General features: G+C 48.2%; 1 protein-coding gene across 1 annotated transcript in view; it reads left to right on the forward strand.

Annotated features, from left to right (window-relative positions):
* Kdm1b (lysine demethylase 1B) overlaps positions 1–16,208 on the forward strand; it is a 39,339-nt gene that overhangs the window by 458 nt on the left and 22,673 nt on the right. Inside the window, exons 2-7 of the mRNA XM_032884483.1 lie at positions 3,844–3,944; positions 5,064–5,191; positions 6,491–6,580; positions 7,720–7,831; positions 9,306–9,422; positions 14,385–14,423. Coding sequence (XP_032740374.1) covers positions 3,858–3,944; positions 5,064–5,191; positions 6,491–6,580; positions 7,720–7,831; positions 9,306–9,422; positions 14,385–14,423 — 573 coding nt within the window. The 5' untranslated portion in view covers positions 3,844–3,857. The remainder of the gene's footprint in view (positions 1–3,843; positions 3,945–5,063; positions 5,192–6,490; positions 6,581–7,719; positions 7,832–9,305; positions 9,423–14,384; positions 14,424–16,208) is intronic.

The raw sequence follows: 16,208 nt of genomic DNA on the forward strand, positions 1-16,208 counted from the left end.
GTAGAGAGGATCCCAGTCTGGATTTCCACCCCGGGGTATAGGATCCCCGCAGCCTGGAGGAGGGGCCTCACTCTGGGATACCACCCAGCGCCGTAGGACCCCATCTACACGGAGGCAGGACCCCATTCCCTGCTCTCACGGAGCTGTAGGAACCACTTAGCGTAGAGGAGGTACCCTACTGTGGGACTCTCTTAGCCCAAAGGAGGGACCCCACTCTGGGCTCCCACTCCGGGCCTTGGGAACACCCCCCCCCATGAAGAGAGACCCTACACTGCGCTCCCACTTGCGAACCTGGGGAACCCCGTAGCCGAAAAGAGGGACCCTTGCAGTGTGCGGGAGGGACCCTACACCGTGTCCCCACCAGGGATGTGGGAACCCCGCAACCAGGAGGAGGGACTCCAGACTGCCCTCCCCACTCAGGGTGATGGGGGATCCCCGCAGCTTGGTAGGAAGGGCCCAGTTTTCCCTTCCAACTCTGTGGTCGGGAGAAACCCCACGCTGGGCTCCTGTACGGGGCAGTGGGGAGCCCCGCGGCCAGGAGGAGGGATCCCAGGTTGCGATCCCTGCCTAGGGCAGCGAGGCGCGGTCAGGTTCGCTGGTGTAGCGGATACCCTGGGCATCTGCCTCGAGGGCCGCTTGTGAGGGCCCCCCCAGGAAGCCTCCCTTGGGATTGCACGTCACCGGGTCTGGGTCCATATGGCTGATAGTACACGCAGCTGGCATGTGAGAGAAGAAGGCAGAAGCAGGCCCAGCTGCAAAAAGTTGGGGTTGAGTGATCTGGAACCCAGCCACAGAGGCCCAAGTTCTTGAGCAAGCAACAGACCACGCCAGGTGTGGGGAATCCCTTTCTTATCACAGCACAGCGCAAAGCATTGGTTAGTCTGCAGCCTCCCAACTCAAAGCAATCCTCCTGCTTCAGCCTTTCTGCTGCAAATACAAAGCCACCACATCTGCTTTGAATGCTTACAAAATATATTGTGAAATCCTTTCTGAGGTTTTCTTCAGAGGGTACGTGAGAAAATTCTCATCAGTAATTGTCTTCAGACAGGGAACAGTTGAGAGAAAAGACACAGGGCAATAGGGAATTTAGAATTGAATTATTGGGTTGGGTATTAAATATTAAATTATAGCACTGGGTCTTTAATTCCGTAACTCGGATTATCATGGGAATATGAAATGCTCAGCTTGCCTATTTCAAATGACCCAAGGAGATTTAAGTTTCTTTCATTAACAGAGACGCGTCTGGAGTTTTCCCTGTTCTTACAAGTAATGTTGTCTCTACCATAAATTTTTACTCTGTGTCGATTCTTTTGAACTCCTGTTATTATGAATTTTATGTGTTGGTGTTTAAACTCTTCAATAAACTACATTCAGAACACCTGGGAGTCATTTAAACATGATTCTAAATATCGACATATTTGCTTGTATATTTATTTTTAACACTTTTTTTTTTAACCAAAAGAACACTAAAGCTCTACGTTTAAAATTAGGAAGAAATGGGCTTATAAAAACATTGACCGTTGTTGTGTCTTCACCAGAGAACCAGGTAGGAAGGAGTGGCTGTGGGGGAGGGGCTTCCTACCTGCAATCCCAGCATTCTTGAGACAGGCAGGAAGATTGCCAACAGTCCGAGTGGCCAGGGCTACATGTAAAACCCTGTGCTAACAAAACCCGGTAGGTGGGGGAGCGCTCATTATGCTTGTTACAATAATACTTTATTTCTAAGAGCATGTTTTAAAACACTATAGTTGCGAACTCACACCTCTTGCAACTCACGTTATTTCCCTTCACTTTACTGAAGACCCCAGGACTCCGCCTCAGTGGGAATGCAGACTATATTCAGTACTTACAGAGTGGAAGCACACTGCGCTCTCTCAGTTGAATAATTAAGGATGACGGTGCACTACCTTAAAAACTTGCAGTCAGATTGAATGGCTCCTACAGTCCTTTCTTTGGACATGTCTCGTTGCACACTTGTGCCTGTTTTCCCCTGTTCAGGTGTAAAGATTGGAGACTTCATGCTTGATCTTTGGAGCCATGCGTTTCTGGGTTATGGTCAGTGTGGCGTGAATCAACGCTGACTTCTTATGTTCCTGAACCTCACAACTGAGTTTCATTTTTGCTCCAGGACTTGTGTATACTTGTACACACCGTATTCGCGGCTCGCTGGGTGACTGCAGACTATAGTCTTACATGGAAAGCAATCTGTGTATTTTTATGTATGTGAAAACTCCATGCAAGAGAATGGATAAGTTGGACACCCTTTTAAAAGTACGAGTGAGGCATGGGGTGTAGCTCAGTGGGAGATGCTTGCCTGGTGGTCTGTATTCCCAGCACAGCTTAAAAGTGCAGATGGGATCTGGAAAGCCTTTGTGTAGCAATGATTGAAAGTAGATGGTATTTCTAAAACTGTCATTAGTATAGTGTTAGTAGAGTGGACTCTGTAGGACTGACTTTAATGTTTATGTTGAGGATTTAATCTAGGGTCTCATGAATAGTAGGCTTGTCTGTTATCATTGAACTAAACTCCTAACAATGTCCCCCACCCCCGACCCCCGTTGTGGGCCAGTGAGACATAGAGATGGATTAACAGGTAAAGGAATAACACAAGTTTGATCCCTGGAACCCACATGGGAGAAGGAGAGAACTGGTTCCTCCCGAGGTTGACCTCTGACCTCCACACTTGTGCTATGGTATGTGCTCCCACCCCAGTACATAAACGTAATGAAAAAAAAAAAAAAAAAAACAAAAAACACCTCTTTACAAGAAAGTATTCTGCGTCTTGGCTTACGTATTTGTAATAAGCTTTAAGAAAGTAATGAGAAACTCCTCTCTGTATTGATGTTGTGATTTCTTAATCCGTGGATGCAAGAGTTTCCACTTGATGTTGATAATTTGTGAAAACTGGTCTTGTGGACGTGAGTGTAACTTACAAATGGGAAGTGAGTATTTCAAGGTTGACACGGTGTAACTGTTGAGGCTGCCATCCTCTGTGGTACCACTTCCTTCCTTCTACGTCACTGATCCATACAGATGCCTGCTTATTTTTCATTCCTTCGCTTGGCGTGTGGTAACATGACAGAAGCATGACAGGAAAGGCGAATAATTGCAGATTCATATGTTATCTTAAGTATTTTTCTTATTGAATATTTTCTAACAGCTCATAATCTTTCATGGTTTCAATGCCTCGTTTACAGATTGTTTTGGTCGGTTGGTTTTGAGACAGTGTCTCAGGTCCAAACTGGCCTGGAACTGTCCATGCAGCTGGAGCTGCCATCAATTTCCAACCCTTGTGCTGCCTGCCGTCCCCATCTCTGCTGGAATTGCAGGCTTGAGTGACCACGCCTAGCTGGGTGTTTGTTCTTAATGCTGGGCTTGCTGTTAACTCGTCTAGTAGAAGATATTGGTGCTTTTATTGACTCTAGATTCCTGTATTCTGTATACAGTGTGCCTAGTACTTGTTAGTATGAAACTTACTTCTTCTTAGGACAAGCTAAGAGTTCACGATTCAGGAAATAGGAGACACAGTAGGTGGGGGGGGGGAGCATAGCAAGAAGATGATGACAAGTTCTCATCATGTAACCCAGCTGGCTTGGATTTGTGCAGCCGAGGATGGATGACCTTGGACCTTCTGGTCCTCCTGCCTCTTCCTCCCAAGTTCAAGGTTTATAGGTATACCCCAGCACGCTTGGCTTACCCTCACTTTGTTCATGACAGCACACGCGTCAGCTTATGTAATTCGGGAGTAGGGGTTTTATATTCAAGCAGCACCCCCTCCCCATGTCAGTGGCTTGCAATATTAGCAGATGCTAATAACTTGTTGGTGTACACCCCCCCCCCCAGGTTTTTTCAAAACAATGGCGGCATCTCGAGGGCGGTCAAAGAAGAGAAGCAATTTCGAGCTTTCTCCTGATACCCTGCCTTTGAGGAGCTCCGGGAGACAGGTATTCTGTCTGTTTGCTCATTGTTACAACGGAGGAGTGGAAAGTTAGAGCAGCACAGAGCAGGCCTAGTGCTTTCGTTGTTGTTTTCGGAGGAGCTTGTAGTGCAGGGTGTAGAGCGGGCAGCCGGAGCTGGGAGGGCAGAGAGACTGGGTCACCAAATGGTGCTGAAGACTCACAGCTGGGGCGGCTGCTTCCAGAATGGGACGCTGAGGCCAGGTCATGCCTGGCTTGGATGTCATTCAAGGGAATTTGGACTTGGGCTCGTTGTTGCTTGAGCGGTGCTGGGAGGTTTGTGTGTAGCAGAATACGTAATGAAAGTTGGGCGTTCTGATACTTTAGATGTTATTCTCTAGCTTCTAAGTTTCCATGCTGAGAGACTTAACTGTTTTAAAAGAGAAAAAAAAATCTTGGTTCGTAAATGACTTTTTAAAGATTTATTTTTTATCTTCTGTCTATGAACATTCTGCCTGAATGTATGAATGTGTGTGTCACATACACGTGTAGTGTTTTTGTAGCTCAGAAGAGGGCATTTTATCCTCCGACATTGGAATGGCAGTCGTAAGCCGCCATGTGGGTGTTGGGAACCAAACCTGGGTCTTCTAGAAGAGCGGCAGTGCTCTTGATTGCTGAGCCATCCCTTCAGTCTCCGAGAAGGGCTTGTCTTGACTGTCACGTCTTCCTCTAAGAAAAGCTCATGTGAGGTTGGGGATTTAGCTCAGTGGGAGAGCAATTGTCTAGCAAGTGCGAGGCCCTGGCTTCAGTCCTCAGCTCCAAGGGGAAAAAAATAAAAGCTCATGTGGATGTTAGTTCTGAACCTCCGTATTATTAAGATGTTGTTTCTAGATCCTCTAGTAAGACTGTTGTTTATACAAGCGGTTGTACCGGCTAACCCTAGCCTACTGTTGCCAGGATACAATTTCTGGAGCTGTGCTTGTAGTTCAGTTGGTAGAGCATTTGCCTGCCGTGCATATTTTAATCCCAAATGTTACCAACATGATGACATTTAGAGCTTCAACTCACATGTGACCTTAGCAGCCAACCTGTCGCCATTCCTCCCCCCGCCCCCCACCTCCGGTCCTCTGCCAAGGGAAATCTTGACATCAGCGGATTCTTCCACAGGCAAAGAAGAAAGCTGTAGAGATCACAGAGGAGGACGAGGATGGTTCATCGGAGAAGAAGTACAGGAAGTGTGAAAAGGCAGGCTGTACAACGGCGTATCCTGTGTGCTTTGCAAGCGCTTCTGAAAGGTCTGTGGCGGGGCCGCTGCCTTGGCCTTGTGTGTCTGCCCGTGAGCGTGTGCCTTGTGCTACTCTTCCACAAACAAGCGCAGGAACTGCAACCCGCTGATTCTCACTGCGTAGTCACTGCACAGCACAGCATCCTCCATACTCTGGCTGTTTCTAGCCTAGTGGAGAGAGCACATCCAGATCAGCTGTGCCATACGGTGTCCTCAGACACACCCAGCCAGCTGTGTGCCGGCCCTGGGGCTGGGTGTTCATTCAGGGTGTAGGAGATCAGACTCCAGCACTGGGAGGAGCCCGTGTGTTTGCTCTTGTCATCTGTTTACCTTATGTGCGTCGTGTGCCCCCGTCACATCCTCATGCAGGTCTCAGAAGCTACAGGATGAAGGGGGTAGCACAGTTGGTAGGTACAGAGCTCGCCCAGCATGAACCAGGAGCCGGGCTCCATCCCAGTACGCTGTAAAGCGGACATGCTGGCACACGCCTGCTAGTCCCAAACTTTGGGAAATGGAGGTAGGATCGTGGGTGTTTAGTTCACGGTCTTCCTCAGCTGCACGGCAGACTGGAAAGCCTGCCGAGGGTGTGAGAGACCTCAAAACCAAACCCAAACCCCAACGCCTGCAGCGCCCACCGTAGTCCCGCCGTTTGTGATCACTGTGGCCCGGTTGGGACTTTTCACATTCCATAGAGAATTTTTTACTAAAGGCCGTGGCCGTGGTGTTGTGACGTCTCCTCCCTGGGTGCTGTGTCACGAGCTGCTTGACCGGTGGCATTCCCAGACCGCCTGTCTGGAGGGTGCAGCTGAAGAGATGTTATCGCAGAGTCTTCTCACGCTCAGCTCATAGCGAGGACGGGGCCATTACTTCATACCTCCCCACCTGTGTGCTTCAGAGCCTCGCTTGCAGTCCAGTGCCCCAGGCCGCCATTAAGCTTACACCTGGCTGGCCTAAGTCCTCCCTGGGTTGTACTGTTCCTGAGGTAGTAAGTGTATCTGTAATCTGAAATCCAGAATTGCTTCAGCTCTAAAACGTTTGAGTGCCGGGACCCTTTATGTTTATACTTGGGTCCTACCCTCCCTGCCTCACCGATGTCTCACTGAAATCTAAAATATTATTCCAAACATGTCAGATAAGCGACTCGCAAGCAGTGTGACCTTTCAGCTCGTCCTGCTTCCCCTGTTAGCCCCTGGCTGTTTGAAGGGGAGATGCTGCAGATGGGCTCAGGGGACAAGGGACAAGCTGGTTAAATGAGGGTGAGTGAGAAGAGGCTTCTTCCTTGCCGACTCTGTGTTTCTGCTCCTTTCAGATGTGCCAAGAATGGCTACACCTCCCGATGGTATCACCTTTCCTGTGGGGAACACTTCTGCAACGAATGCTTCGACCACTACTACAGAAGGTTTGTCTCCTGACTCAGAACTGGTGGTGGGGCTATGCCAGGGTCGGGGGAGGGGGGATGGTCACAAAGCTGAAACCTCCTGGGCTTCCTGAGTTACTGGGCCGTCTGATGCCAGTGATGCCTGGACGTGTGACCGGAATTCAGCTGTAAGCACCACACTCGGTGGCTGAAGCTGGGTATCCATGAACAGGGCTGGATGGGGGAAATAAAGAGTAAATCACATTATTCATAAGAAAACGGATGCGGCTGGAGGTACTCACATTGAGCAACGTAAGACGAACTCTGAAACGTTATCAGATGTTCATCTCTCAGTTGTGGTCCCTGGATTTTGTGCAGATCATCACGTAGGTGTGTATGAGAGAAATGGAGAAACTGTAGACCTCAGGGGGCTGACAGGGGAGGCGTGAGGAAAGGGGACATAAGTGCAGTGTGCTGTGAGTTGGTGTGTGTGCAGGCTCCTGTGTCTGCCATGTCCGGTGTATGTAATCTTCAGAGAGCTTAGCTGCTCGCTCTTCTGTCACAGTGCCTACAAGACAGGGTGCGGACCCTTGGGAGGAGCTGGCCGAGCGCTGGGCCGCCATCCTCTTAGGTTGTTTCTACAGCCCAGACAGGCCTTGAGCTTGTGCCTCCACCCTGAGCAGTTGGGCCTGGCTCCGCCTTTCACTAGTGGGTTTCTTTCACTAGTGGGTGTCTGCACTGTTCCCCCGCCTTTTCTTCCCATTTTAATTGGGTGTTTTATTATTTTATCCCCTGACAAAAATAGTAACGGTCGCCGTAGGATTTGCCATGGACATGAGAAAGTTTTCACCGTCTGGGCTCTGCCTTTATTCGTGGTAGAGCTAGCATTGTCCAGCGCATGCTGCTCCTGCTGGCCTGTCATGGGCGTGGCACCCGAACATCCCTCCTTGAGCCTAAGAATAGTGAAGTCTTTTAGTAATTTGATCAACCAGAGTTGCAGTGTGAAAACCTGATTAACCTAGAGATCGATGACTCCTCCTCCTCCTCCTCCTCCTCCCCCTCCCCGTTCCCCTCCCCCTGTCCCCTTTTCCCTTCCCCCTCCTTCCTCCTTCCTCCTTCCTCCTCCTTCCCTCCTTCCTCCTTCTTCCTTCTTCCTTCTTCTTCTTCTGGTGATTTTTCAGCCACAAGGATGGATACGACAAGTACACTGCATGGAAGAGAGTGTGGACCAGCAACGGCAAGACGGAGCCAAGCCCCAAGGCATTCATGGCAGACCAGCAGCTGCCCTACTGGGTAAGGAGACCGCCCCCTGCTGCCCAGAGCACTAAAAGTGTGGGCAGTGGGAACAGTGCCGCTTTGCAGGAAATCTCTTGGTTTATTTCTAAGCTTAATTAGAGCAAATACTTCTAAAATTTGCCAAAATCTTTGCTTAGTATAGCCTAAGGAAGAAAGGAATGTCACACACCGTCATCTGGCCTCTTGCCTACCCGTCCTCTTCGATGGGAGCTTGGGCTGTCTCATCTTTCAGTTAGTATGAACACAAATAGAAACCGTTTGCAGTTCTTCAGGGGTATATTCCTAGGGACGGGCCGTATGGCATTCCTATGGTTGGTTAGTTTTTTGGTCCCAACACTTGAACCCAAGGCCTTGAGCTTGCTAGGCCATGTGCTGTACTACTAATGCACATTGCCAGCCCCACTCCTACTTTTTGGGTCAGCTTGTGAAGTTGCCCGTGTACCTGCCATGTTCCTGAAAGGCTGGGGTTTAACTCCTGGAGCCTCCGACTCTTCCCAGAGCCATTTCACCATTTTTTCACTGAAGTGTGGGAGGGTCAGGTTTCTCTACACCATCACAGATTCTTTTTTGGTTTTGGCTTTTTGTTGGATAACACAGAAGTCTCACTAAGTAGCCTTGGCTGGTCTGGAACTCAAACCCAAGAGGTCCACTTGCTTTTCTCTGCCTCCCCAGTGCTGGGATCAAGGGTGGGTGTGTGCCACCACATCCCGCTATTTTTGTCTCTTTTGAGATGGGTCTCATGTAGAGCAGACTGGTCTGAAGCTTGCTAAGTAGTAAAGGGTGACTTTCATAGAAGATTATCACAGTTTTAGGTTTCTTGTTTTAATTTCTGGGTTATGTACAAAGCCCGATCTGACTTCATTTGTCTGGATGCAGATATGTAAATTTTCTGTTTTGGAATAAAGTAAGGAGCTTGCAGGGATAGCTATAAAAAGCCATGTGCCCCTAGGCACATACTGTAGTGTTTGTCAGACTGAGGAAATTAGCACGGGTACAGTCTGGAGAAGTTCATTACCAGACTTGATTTGAATGTTATCACTATTCCTGTCCTTTTGGTGACCTAGGCACCACAATTTGCATGTCATGTCCAGACACCCTGAGTAATAGTATCTACAGTTAACTCATTATTACCTCTGGCTTGAGCTGGGTAATGTTTCTGACAACAGTTTTCAAACTTTCTTTCATTATCCTCTTGCCTGAGCTAGCATTGAATCAGAAATTACCCGGATGGCATCAGAATGGGTACAATGAAGGCAAGGGAGAGAGAAGAGAAACACTAGAATTGTCAGGTTAGCCAAGGGGGGTAGAGATGGAACTGAATGCTAGAACAATTTCTACCATGCACAGCACCCTGGGGTCAATTCCTAAGTAGCCTTGGCATGAGTCAGATCATGTGGAGACAGGTGGAGTGGAGATGTGAAAGCTCAGGGTAAGGCAGTTTATATTGGTCTTGCCTTTGTTTCTCATGTAGGTTCAGTGCACAAAACCTGAGTGTAGAAAGTGGAGGCAGCTTACCAAGGAGATCCAGCTTACTCCACACATGGCGAGGACGTACCGCTGCGGCATGAAGCCAAATACTATTACCAAGGTATGGCTTCTGCGGTGGCCCTTTGAGTTACCTTATGTCACTCTGTTTGTAATGGTAGCATGTCTTTGTCAATTTGTGTGTCATGTGTAGGGTGGTGTGTTATGTAAACAGAAGTCCAACAACAGCGGGTTAACTGAATAAGGGCTTCTTTTACTCTAGGCAGATTGGTAATGGGCTGTCTGGGGCTGCTTTAGTTATCCAAGAACAGTCTCTTGTCCAGTCCATCATTTAGCTTCTACCCTCAAGTGACAAGGTGGATGCCGTGTGACCGACCAGCCACCGTGTCTGAATCTAGAGGAGAGGAGAGTGCAAAGGAAGAGGGAGTAGTGGCTGAGTCTGTCCCTCTGTCACTGGGTGACAGCTTGCCTGTTACAGTTCTGCTTGTGTCATTGGCTAGAACAGAATCGTACAACTATGCCAGACTGCACGAGGACAAAGAAAGAGACTGCTTCATCACTCGGTGGTACCCTGTGTGTCACAGCACCAGACAAAGCAGAACTATGCAGCGAGAAGGGACAGGATGAATGGCTCTGATTGGCAGGCAGTTAGGAATTAGCCGTAACTGATACCATGTGCCTGTCCTGAGATCGGGCAGTTCGTGTTTGAAAGTGTGTTAAACGCACTACCAAACGTCGCAGGCGTTGACTATTAAAGAATATCAGATATAAGCTCCTAGAATCAAAATAGTCTTTGTTTCTGAGTGAGGGGCGATGGCAGATTGTAAAATACACCATTTTCAGTGCTTTCAGAGGTCTGTGGTATCATTAGACGCAAAGGTGTTGCCAGCAGAGGCTCTGTTGCTTTAAACGCATCCATTCTAAACAGTAAGGGTGAGGTATGGTCAGATTTTTTTTTTTAAAAAACAACATAGGGCTCAACATGCATATATTATTACGCTGGAGATACAGCTCAATGACAACATTTGCTTAGCACTCCAGTGGCCCTGGGTTTGATCTTCTAAAAAGGAAAAAATACCCCCTCCCTCCAGTGTGTGAAAATCACAGTGGCCACACTGAGTGGATGAAAACAATGCTGGGTAGCGCTCCACGGTAGAGCATTTGCCTAGCGTTCTTTTGCAAGGTGAAGGATATAAATGTTTACAGAGTCTGGTTTTAAATTTTACATAAGTATATTGTATATAAGTGTTACATGACTGTAACCTTAGGACTTAAGAACAGATATATTTATTTATAAATATACACTCACCTAAATAAAGAACATCCTCCTGAGTCATCTTTTCCCTCCCTGTCTTCAGAAGTAAACTCTCGGGGTTGGAGAATTGGCGCAGTGGTAGTGCTTGCCCAGTGTCTTAGTCAGGGTTCCTGTTCCTGCACAAACATCAGGACCAAGAAGCAAGTCGGGGAGGAAAGGGTTTATTCAGCTTCCACTTCCACATTGCTGTTCATCACCAAAGGAAGTCAGGGCTGGAACTCAAGCAGGTCAGGAAGCAGGAGCTGATGCAGAGGCCATGGAGGGATGTTACTGACTGACTTGCTTCCCCTGGCTTGCTCAGCTTGCTCTCTTATAGAACCCAGGACCACCAGCCCAGGGACGGCACCACCCACAATGGGCTGGGTCCTCCCCCTCTTGATCACTAGTTGAGAAAATGCCTTACAGCTGGGTCTCATGGAGGCATTTCCTCAAGGGAGGCTCCTTTCTCTGTGATGACTCCAGCTTGTGTCAAGTTGACACACAGAACCAACCGGTACACCCAGCATGCACAGTGCCCTGGGTATGAATGCTAGCATTTTGGGGTGAGGTGGGGAGTAGAGTCTTAGTGGTTCATTCATCTCACCAATACAACTTTAAACAGATTTGATAGGGTAGGTTCATGTTAAAGCTTTCCTAAGAGTCTGCAAACTGCTTCTTTCAGTTTAAAAAAAAGTGGCTCAGTTGGGCTCTATGGTTGATATCTGAAATCCCAGCACTTGGGAGGTAGAGGCAGGAGGATTAGGACTTCAAGGCCAGTTTTCCCTACATAGCAAGTTAGAGGCCAGCCTGGGCTATATGAATACATTAGCCTATGTCTATAAAAAATGTCTTGAGACTCAGTGATGCTTTGAGAACTGTGCAATTGTACGAGAACTGCACCAACACTGGTGCTGGGAATTGAACCTATAGCTTTGCAGTCCAGGGACTCACTGTACTGTGGAGCTCAGCCCCAACCTCTAAGCGTATTGGTGCCATTCTTAAGAGAACTGTACTGTTTTCATTTCTGAAAGCTGTTTATATACTGTAATTCTGTGCGTGGAACACGGCTTCTACAGTGCTCAGCCAGAATACCAGTCTAAGCCACTGTATTGCTTTGTCCTGCGTGCTTTGGTTACCTCCTCCCCATCCTCAGAGTCAGCTGTTCTGATTCTATCCCCACCGGTTAGCTTTCCTGACTCTTAAACTGCGATCAGTCGTGGGCTCTCTTTCCGAGTTCAGTCTCTTTCACTGTATTAAAGACATTAAAACAAATAAACCAACCAACCATCAGCCTTGTGTAGGTCGATGGGGCTTCTTGTTGGACTGAATTCCTGGCAGTATTGGACACTGAACCTAGGGCCTCACGAGCACTGAACCACAACTGTCGTATCTGTCCTCCTCTTTGTTCTTTTTGAGGTGGAGTCTCCTTAGGTTGTCTAGATTGACCTTGAACTCACTCTGTACTCCAGACAAACCATCAGGTTGTGGTCCTCCTGCCTCAGTGCTCTGCATAGCCATGATACAGCACAGACAGCAGGCCTAGCTTGCTCGGAATTCACACTTCTCAGTGTTGCATCACCTGTGTGCGTGCCGTGGGTGGTCTCCACACTGCCGTGTGCAGGACAGTTGTGTCTTAAGTGTCATCTGTGTGAGTGAAACGAGCAGTGAGGCTGCATGTGTCTGTGCTCCTCTGTGCCGGTGAGCGGGCAGGAGTAGCCTGCGGCGTGAGGCAGAACTAGGTTTGACTCTGAAGGAACTGCCCGGCCATGGTCGCCTGTGTTCTCACATCTCGCGGTGGTCTGTCTCTTCTGCCGTTTCTCTGCTGTGCTTGTGTTAGTTCAGTAGTTTTATATATTGAGTCAGGTTTTCCTGATTTGTAGGGATTCTTTACATCGTCTAGATATGCGTGCGATTGTAGTATTTTCCAAGCCTCTATTTAGCCTTTCCATTTTCCTAGCAAGTCTTGTACAAGGAAGAATGACAGCAGTTTTGAGATAGGCTGGCTTTGAGCTCGGGTTGATCTGCTGTCCCACTCCTCGGATTGTGGGAACCCTTGACACCTGCAGGGTTTCACTGTGTAGCCCAGGCTGGTTAATTTTAATTGACAAGTAGATTCTAGAATATGTATGTAACATTCTGGAATGGCTAGTTTAGGTTAATTTGCCTTACTATACGTGCGTGTCTGTCTGTACACATGTGCATTTATGACAACACTTAAAATTGACTTAGTGGATTTGAAAACCGCGATTGATTCTTAGCTTCACCTTCCAGGTAGAAGGTCTCCGAATGGTAGAGAAGGAGGAAGAATGAGGCCCCTTCAAACCGGGTGGCTGCACTTGTGGGAGCAGGGCCTGGGAAGGCATCTAGGGTGTGCTTCAGTCAGGGAGAGCAGCCTGTTGATGGCGCCAGCTTGCTCTACTTCCTCTGATGTTTTTCAGTCAACACTGAGGCTTTGATGCCGACAGCGCTGGCTCCTCCTTGCCGAATAGTATCTGAAGTGCCAGTCTGCTGGACGGCACCGCTTCCCGGGGCCAGGAGAGCGGAAGCTCGTTTCTAGATCGCAGCTGTTTCTGTGGTGTTCCCTGGAGTGTTGTCCCCCAGCGTGCTCAAGTCTCTTATTAACACACTCGTGTAAGACAGGGTTACTCTGGGAACTCTTCTCTGGATCAGAGCTGCCAGGCGTGTGTTCTCCCACATGCAGGCCGTGTCTTTGTATTGAACCAGAAATTGCACAAATCAAAATGCCCAGGCCAATGAATTTTCACAAGTCCCTGGTTTTCCGGCTCCCAATATAGAAATAGAATCCTTGGCAGATGCCCTGGTGAACCCTGTCAGTCACAGCCTCCAACTTTGCTCCCTGGGGTAAATTGCCTGCTTGCTTTTCTAGCTTACAGTATTATGGGTTTGGCTTTGCTATTTTTTGGCCCTCCCATAAATGGAATCATGTAGCGTGCTATTTCAGAACTGCTGGTAAGTTCCACCTGTGCTGTGGCATGTCGTTATGTGTTCTTTCACTGCCGGCTAACATGGCATTGTTTGTCACGGTACATGTCGAGTGACCTATTCTGTTGGCTTGCATTTAGCTTTGCTCTGTCACAAACAAAACTCCTTTGAGCTTCAGGAATATATACGTTCTTTCTTTCCTCTGAGACTGGGTTTTACTGTGTAGCTCGATCTGCCTTAGGAGTCTGAATCATCCAGGATAGCTTTGAACTCACTGTGTGTGTACTTTTCCGTCCTTCTGCCTCACCCACCGAGGTACAGAGATTCCAGGCGCATGCCACTGTCCTTGGCTTGAACACTGTTTCCTCTTTTTGAGCCCTCTTTGGTGCAGTGCTAGGGATTGAACCCAAGGCCCCTTGCACAGTGGGCAGACGCCATCATGAGTTGTATCCCCAGCCCTTGAGCTTTCTTGTAATCCAGTGCTTGGTGCACACGCCAGAAGGGACTCCAGGAAGTATGCTACTGGGTATGTCTGTCTGAGACACAGCTTTAGTTCAGACAGATAACGCCAGGCCTCTGTCTTCCAAACATGCTTGTCACAGCCCTCTCTGCCCCTTGTACAGCCCTTTGTCTTCATGGGGGAACATCTTAATGAAAGTACCAATCTTCCCACACTCTTGTTCTGGTCACATGTCCCGGAGTTTTTTCCTTGTCAGTTAAATAGGTTAAAAGAATCGGGGGTGGGGTGGGTATCATATTGAAAGCAAATGGACACCTAAGACTGTATGTTATGAAAACACTTAATTGAGACTTGGTTTTCTTTTGCAGCCTGACACCCCTGATCATTGTTCTTTCCCCGAGGATCTAGTGAGTATTTATTTGTGTTCTGGATCTGAGTTAACTGGGCCTTTAAGGACAAGTTTGCTAATGACTAACATCTGTTTGGATGTACATCAAAGCCTTCTGACTCCAACATGCTGACTGGGTTGTGCAAATGCCCACAGATGGTGATGGTGGTGCCGCTGTGGATGCATTACCCCTCACAGTTAAGGGAATGTGAGGTCACATTGCTATACATTAAAGGGCACAAGAAGGAAGATACTGCTCCTACCTTGCTGCGGGGATCAGACTTCATACACTTGTTTATTGGTGATGACTATGACCTTTTCTCCACTGAGCCCTTACCAGACAAAGAGCAGGGTAGCCATGGTTTGACTGTCTGGGCTTGGACCCAGCACCAGGAGAGAGTTCTGGTGCTCTCTGACCAAAAGGTAGCCATCTGCTCTGTCCCTGCTCAGATACAGAAGCGGGTCCGGCTGGCTGCACCCTGGCACAATCCAACTATTTCTGACTCCACTTGCCATGTAACCAGATCTGGTTTAAACTGATTTTGGATATTCTGAGGTCCCTAAATTCCCAAGTCCATCTAATTTTCAGTGATTCAGAATTGGTACTTTGAGTTGTTTTCAGTGCCTCGAGTTCAAGGACCATGGCAGGTTTTCAGATGAAGGGAGAAGGGAGATGTATTAGATCCACTTTGAATCCATCTGTTCTCCTCTTGGAAGACATGGTTCTGTTTTTACTAAGTTTCGTTCCCAGATGGACCAGGTAGACTCTGGATAAACAGGATGCATTCATACAAAGAAGGAAAGATAACTTAAGTGCAGTTAGAGTACCTTCTGCATCAGCTCTGATGAAGGCCATTTTATACTCGGAAGATCCTTGGCTTGTCAGAAGCTGTACTGACGAGGTAAAGGGCTTGAGTTTGCTTTGCTTTCATACGACTGGGAAGGAGCCCTGGCCTTGGGCACGCTAAGCACTGTACCACTGAGCTATCTCCCCAGCCGGGGAGGCTCTTGACACAGTTCTAGACCGGCTCTACAACTGGCAACTAGCGAGGGCTTACTGGTCGCTGTTTGTTTCGCTTAGAGCATGTGGAGACCAGTTTGGGGCTTCCCCCTTCAGGAATTCTTCCAGCAAAGAGAGAGCTAGAGGCTCCTAGCATAGTCCGAGTTTGCTCAGCTTCCTTCTGAGCCGCATGACCCAGGAAATAGAATGGACTTGATATTTTTAAGATGCCAAACTATGGATGCCAGTAGCCGAATCGTGTGGAGCTGAGCAAATGTTCTGGTCTTATTTCTGCTGCTGTGATAAAGTATCCAGACAAGAAGTGTGGGGAAAATTTACTTGGTTTACGGTGCCAGGTTCAGAATACCTCACTGAGGGGAATCAAAGCAAGAACCCAGCAGCTAGTTACGTCTGAACGGTAGTCGAGACCGAAGAGGACATGCGTGCTTGCTTGCTTCCTGCTTTTGTTTTCTAGATAATTTTCTACACACCTTCCACAGGTCAGGGGTTAGCCTAGGGGAGGCGTCATTCACAGTGGCCTGGGTCAGTTAGCAGTCAAGACGGTCGCCCACTGACCTTGACCTGATCTTGAACCATTCCTCATTTGAAACTTCCCTTAAATCTTTAGGTCGCCAATTGGAAATGTAACTCACAGAAGGCGGTGGGTGGAGGCAGACCTGGGTTCCGGGGGAGCTTAGCTTGTTTACCTGTGTCAGCTGGGGTTTTCAGGCTCAGGCGGGAGGCTTTCTGCACGCGGGGAAGAATTTTACCTCAGAAAGCTTGTCCCTGGGTATCCTTAGCCAT

Source organism: Rattus rattus, chromosome 14 (genome assembly GCF_011064425.1).
Source record: "Rattus rattus isolate New Zealand chromosome 14, Rrattus_CSIRO_v1, whole genome shotgun sequence".
Classification (NCBI taxonomy): domain Eukaryota; kingdom Metazoa; phylum Chordata; class Mammalia; order Rodentia; family Muridae; genus Rattus; species Rattus rattus.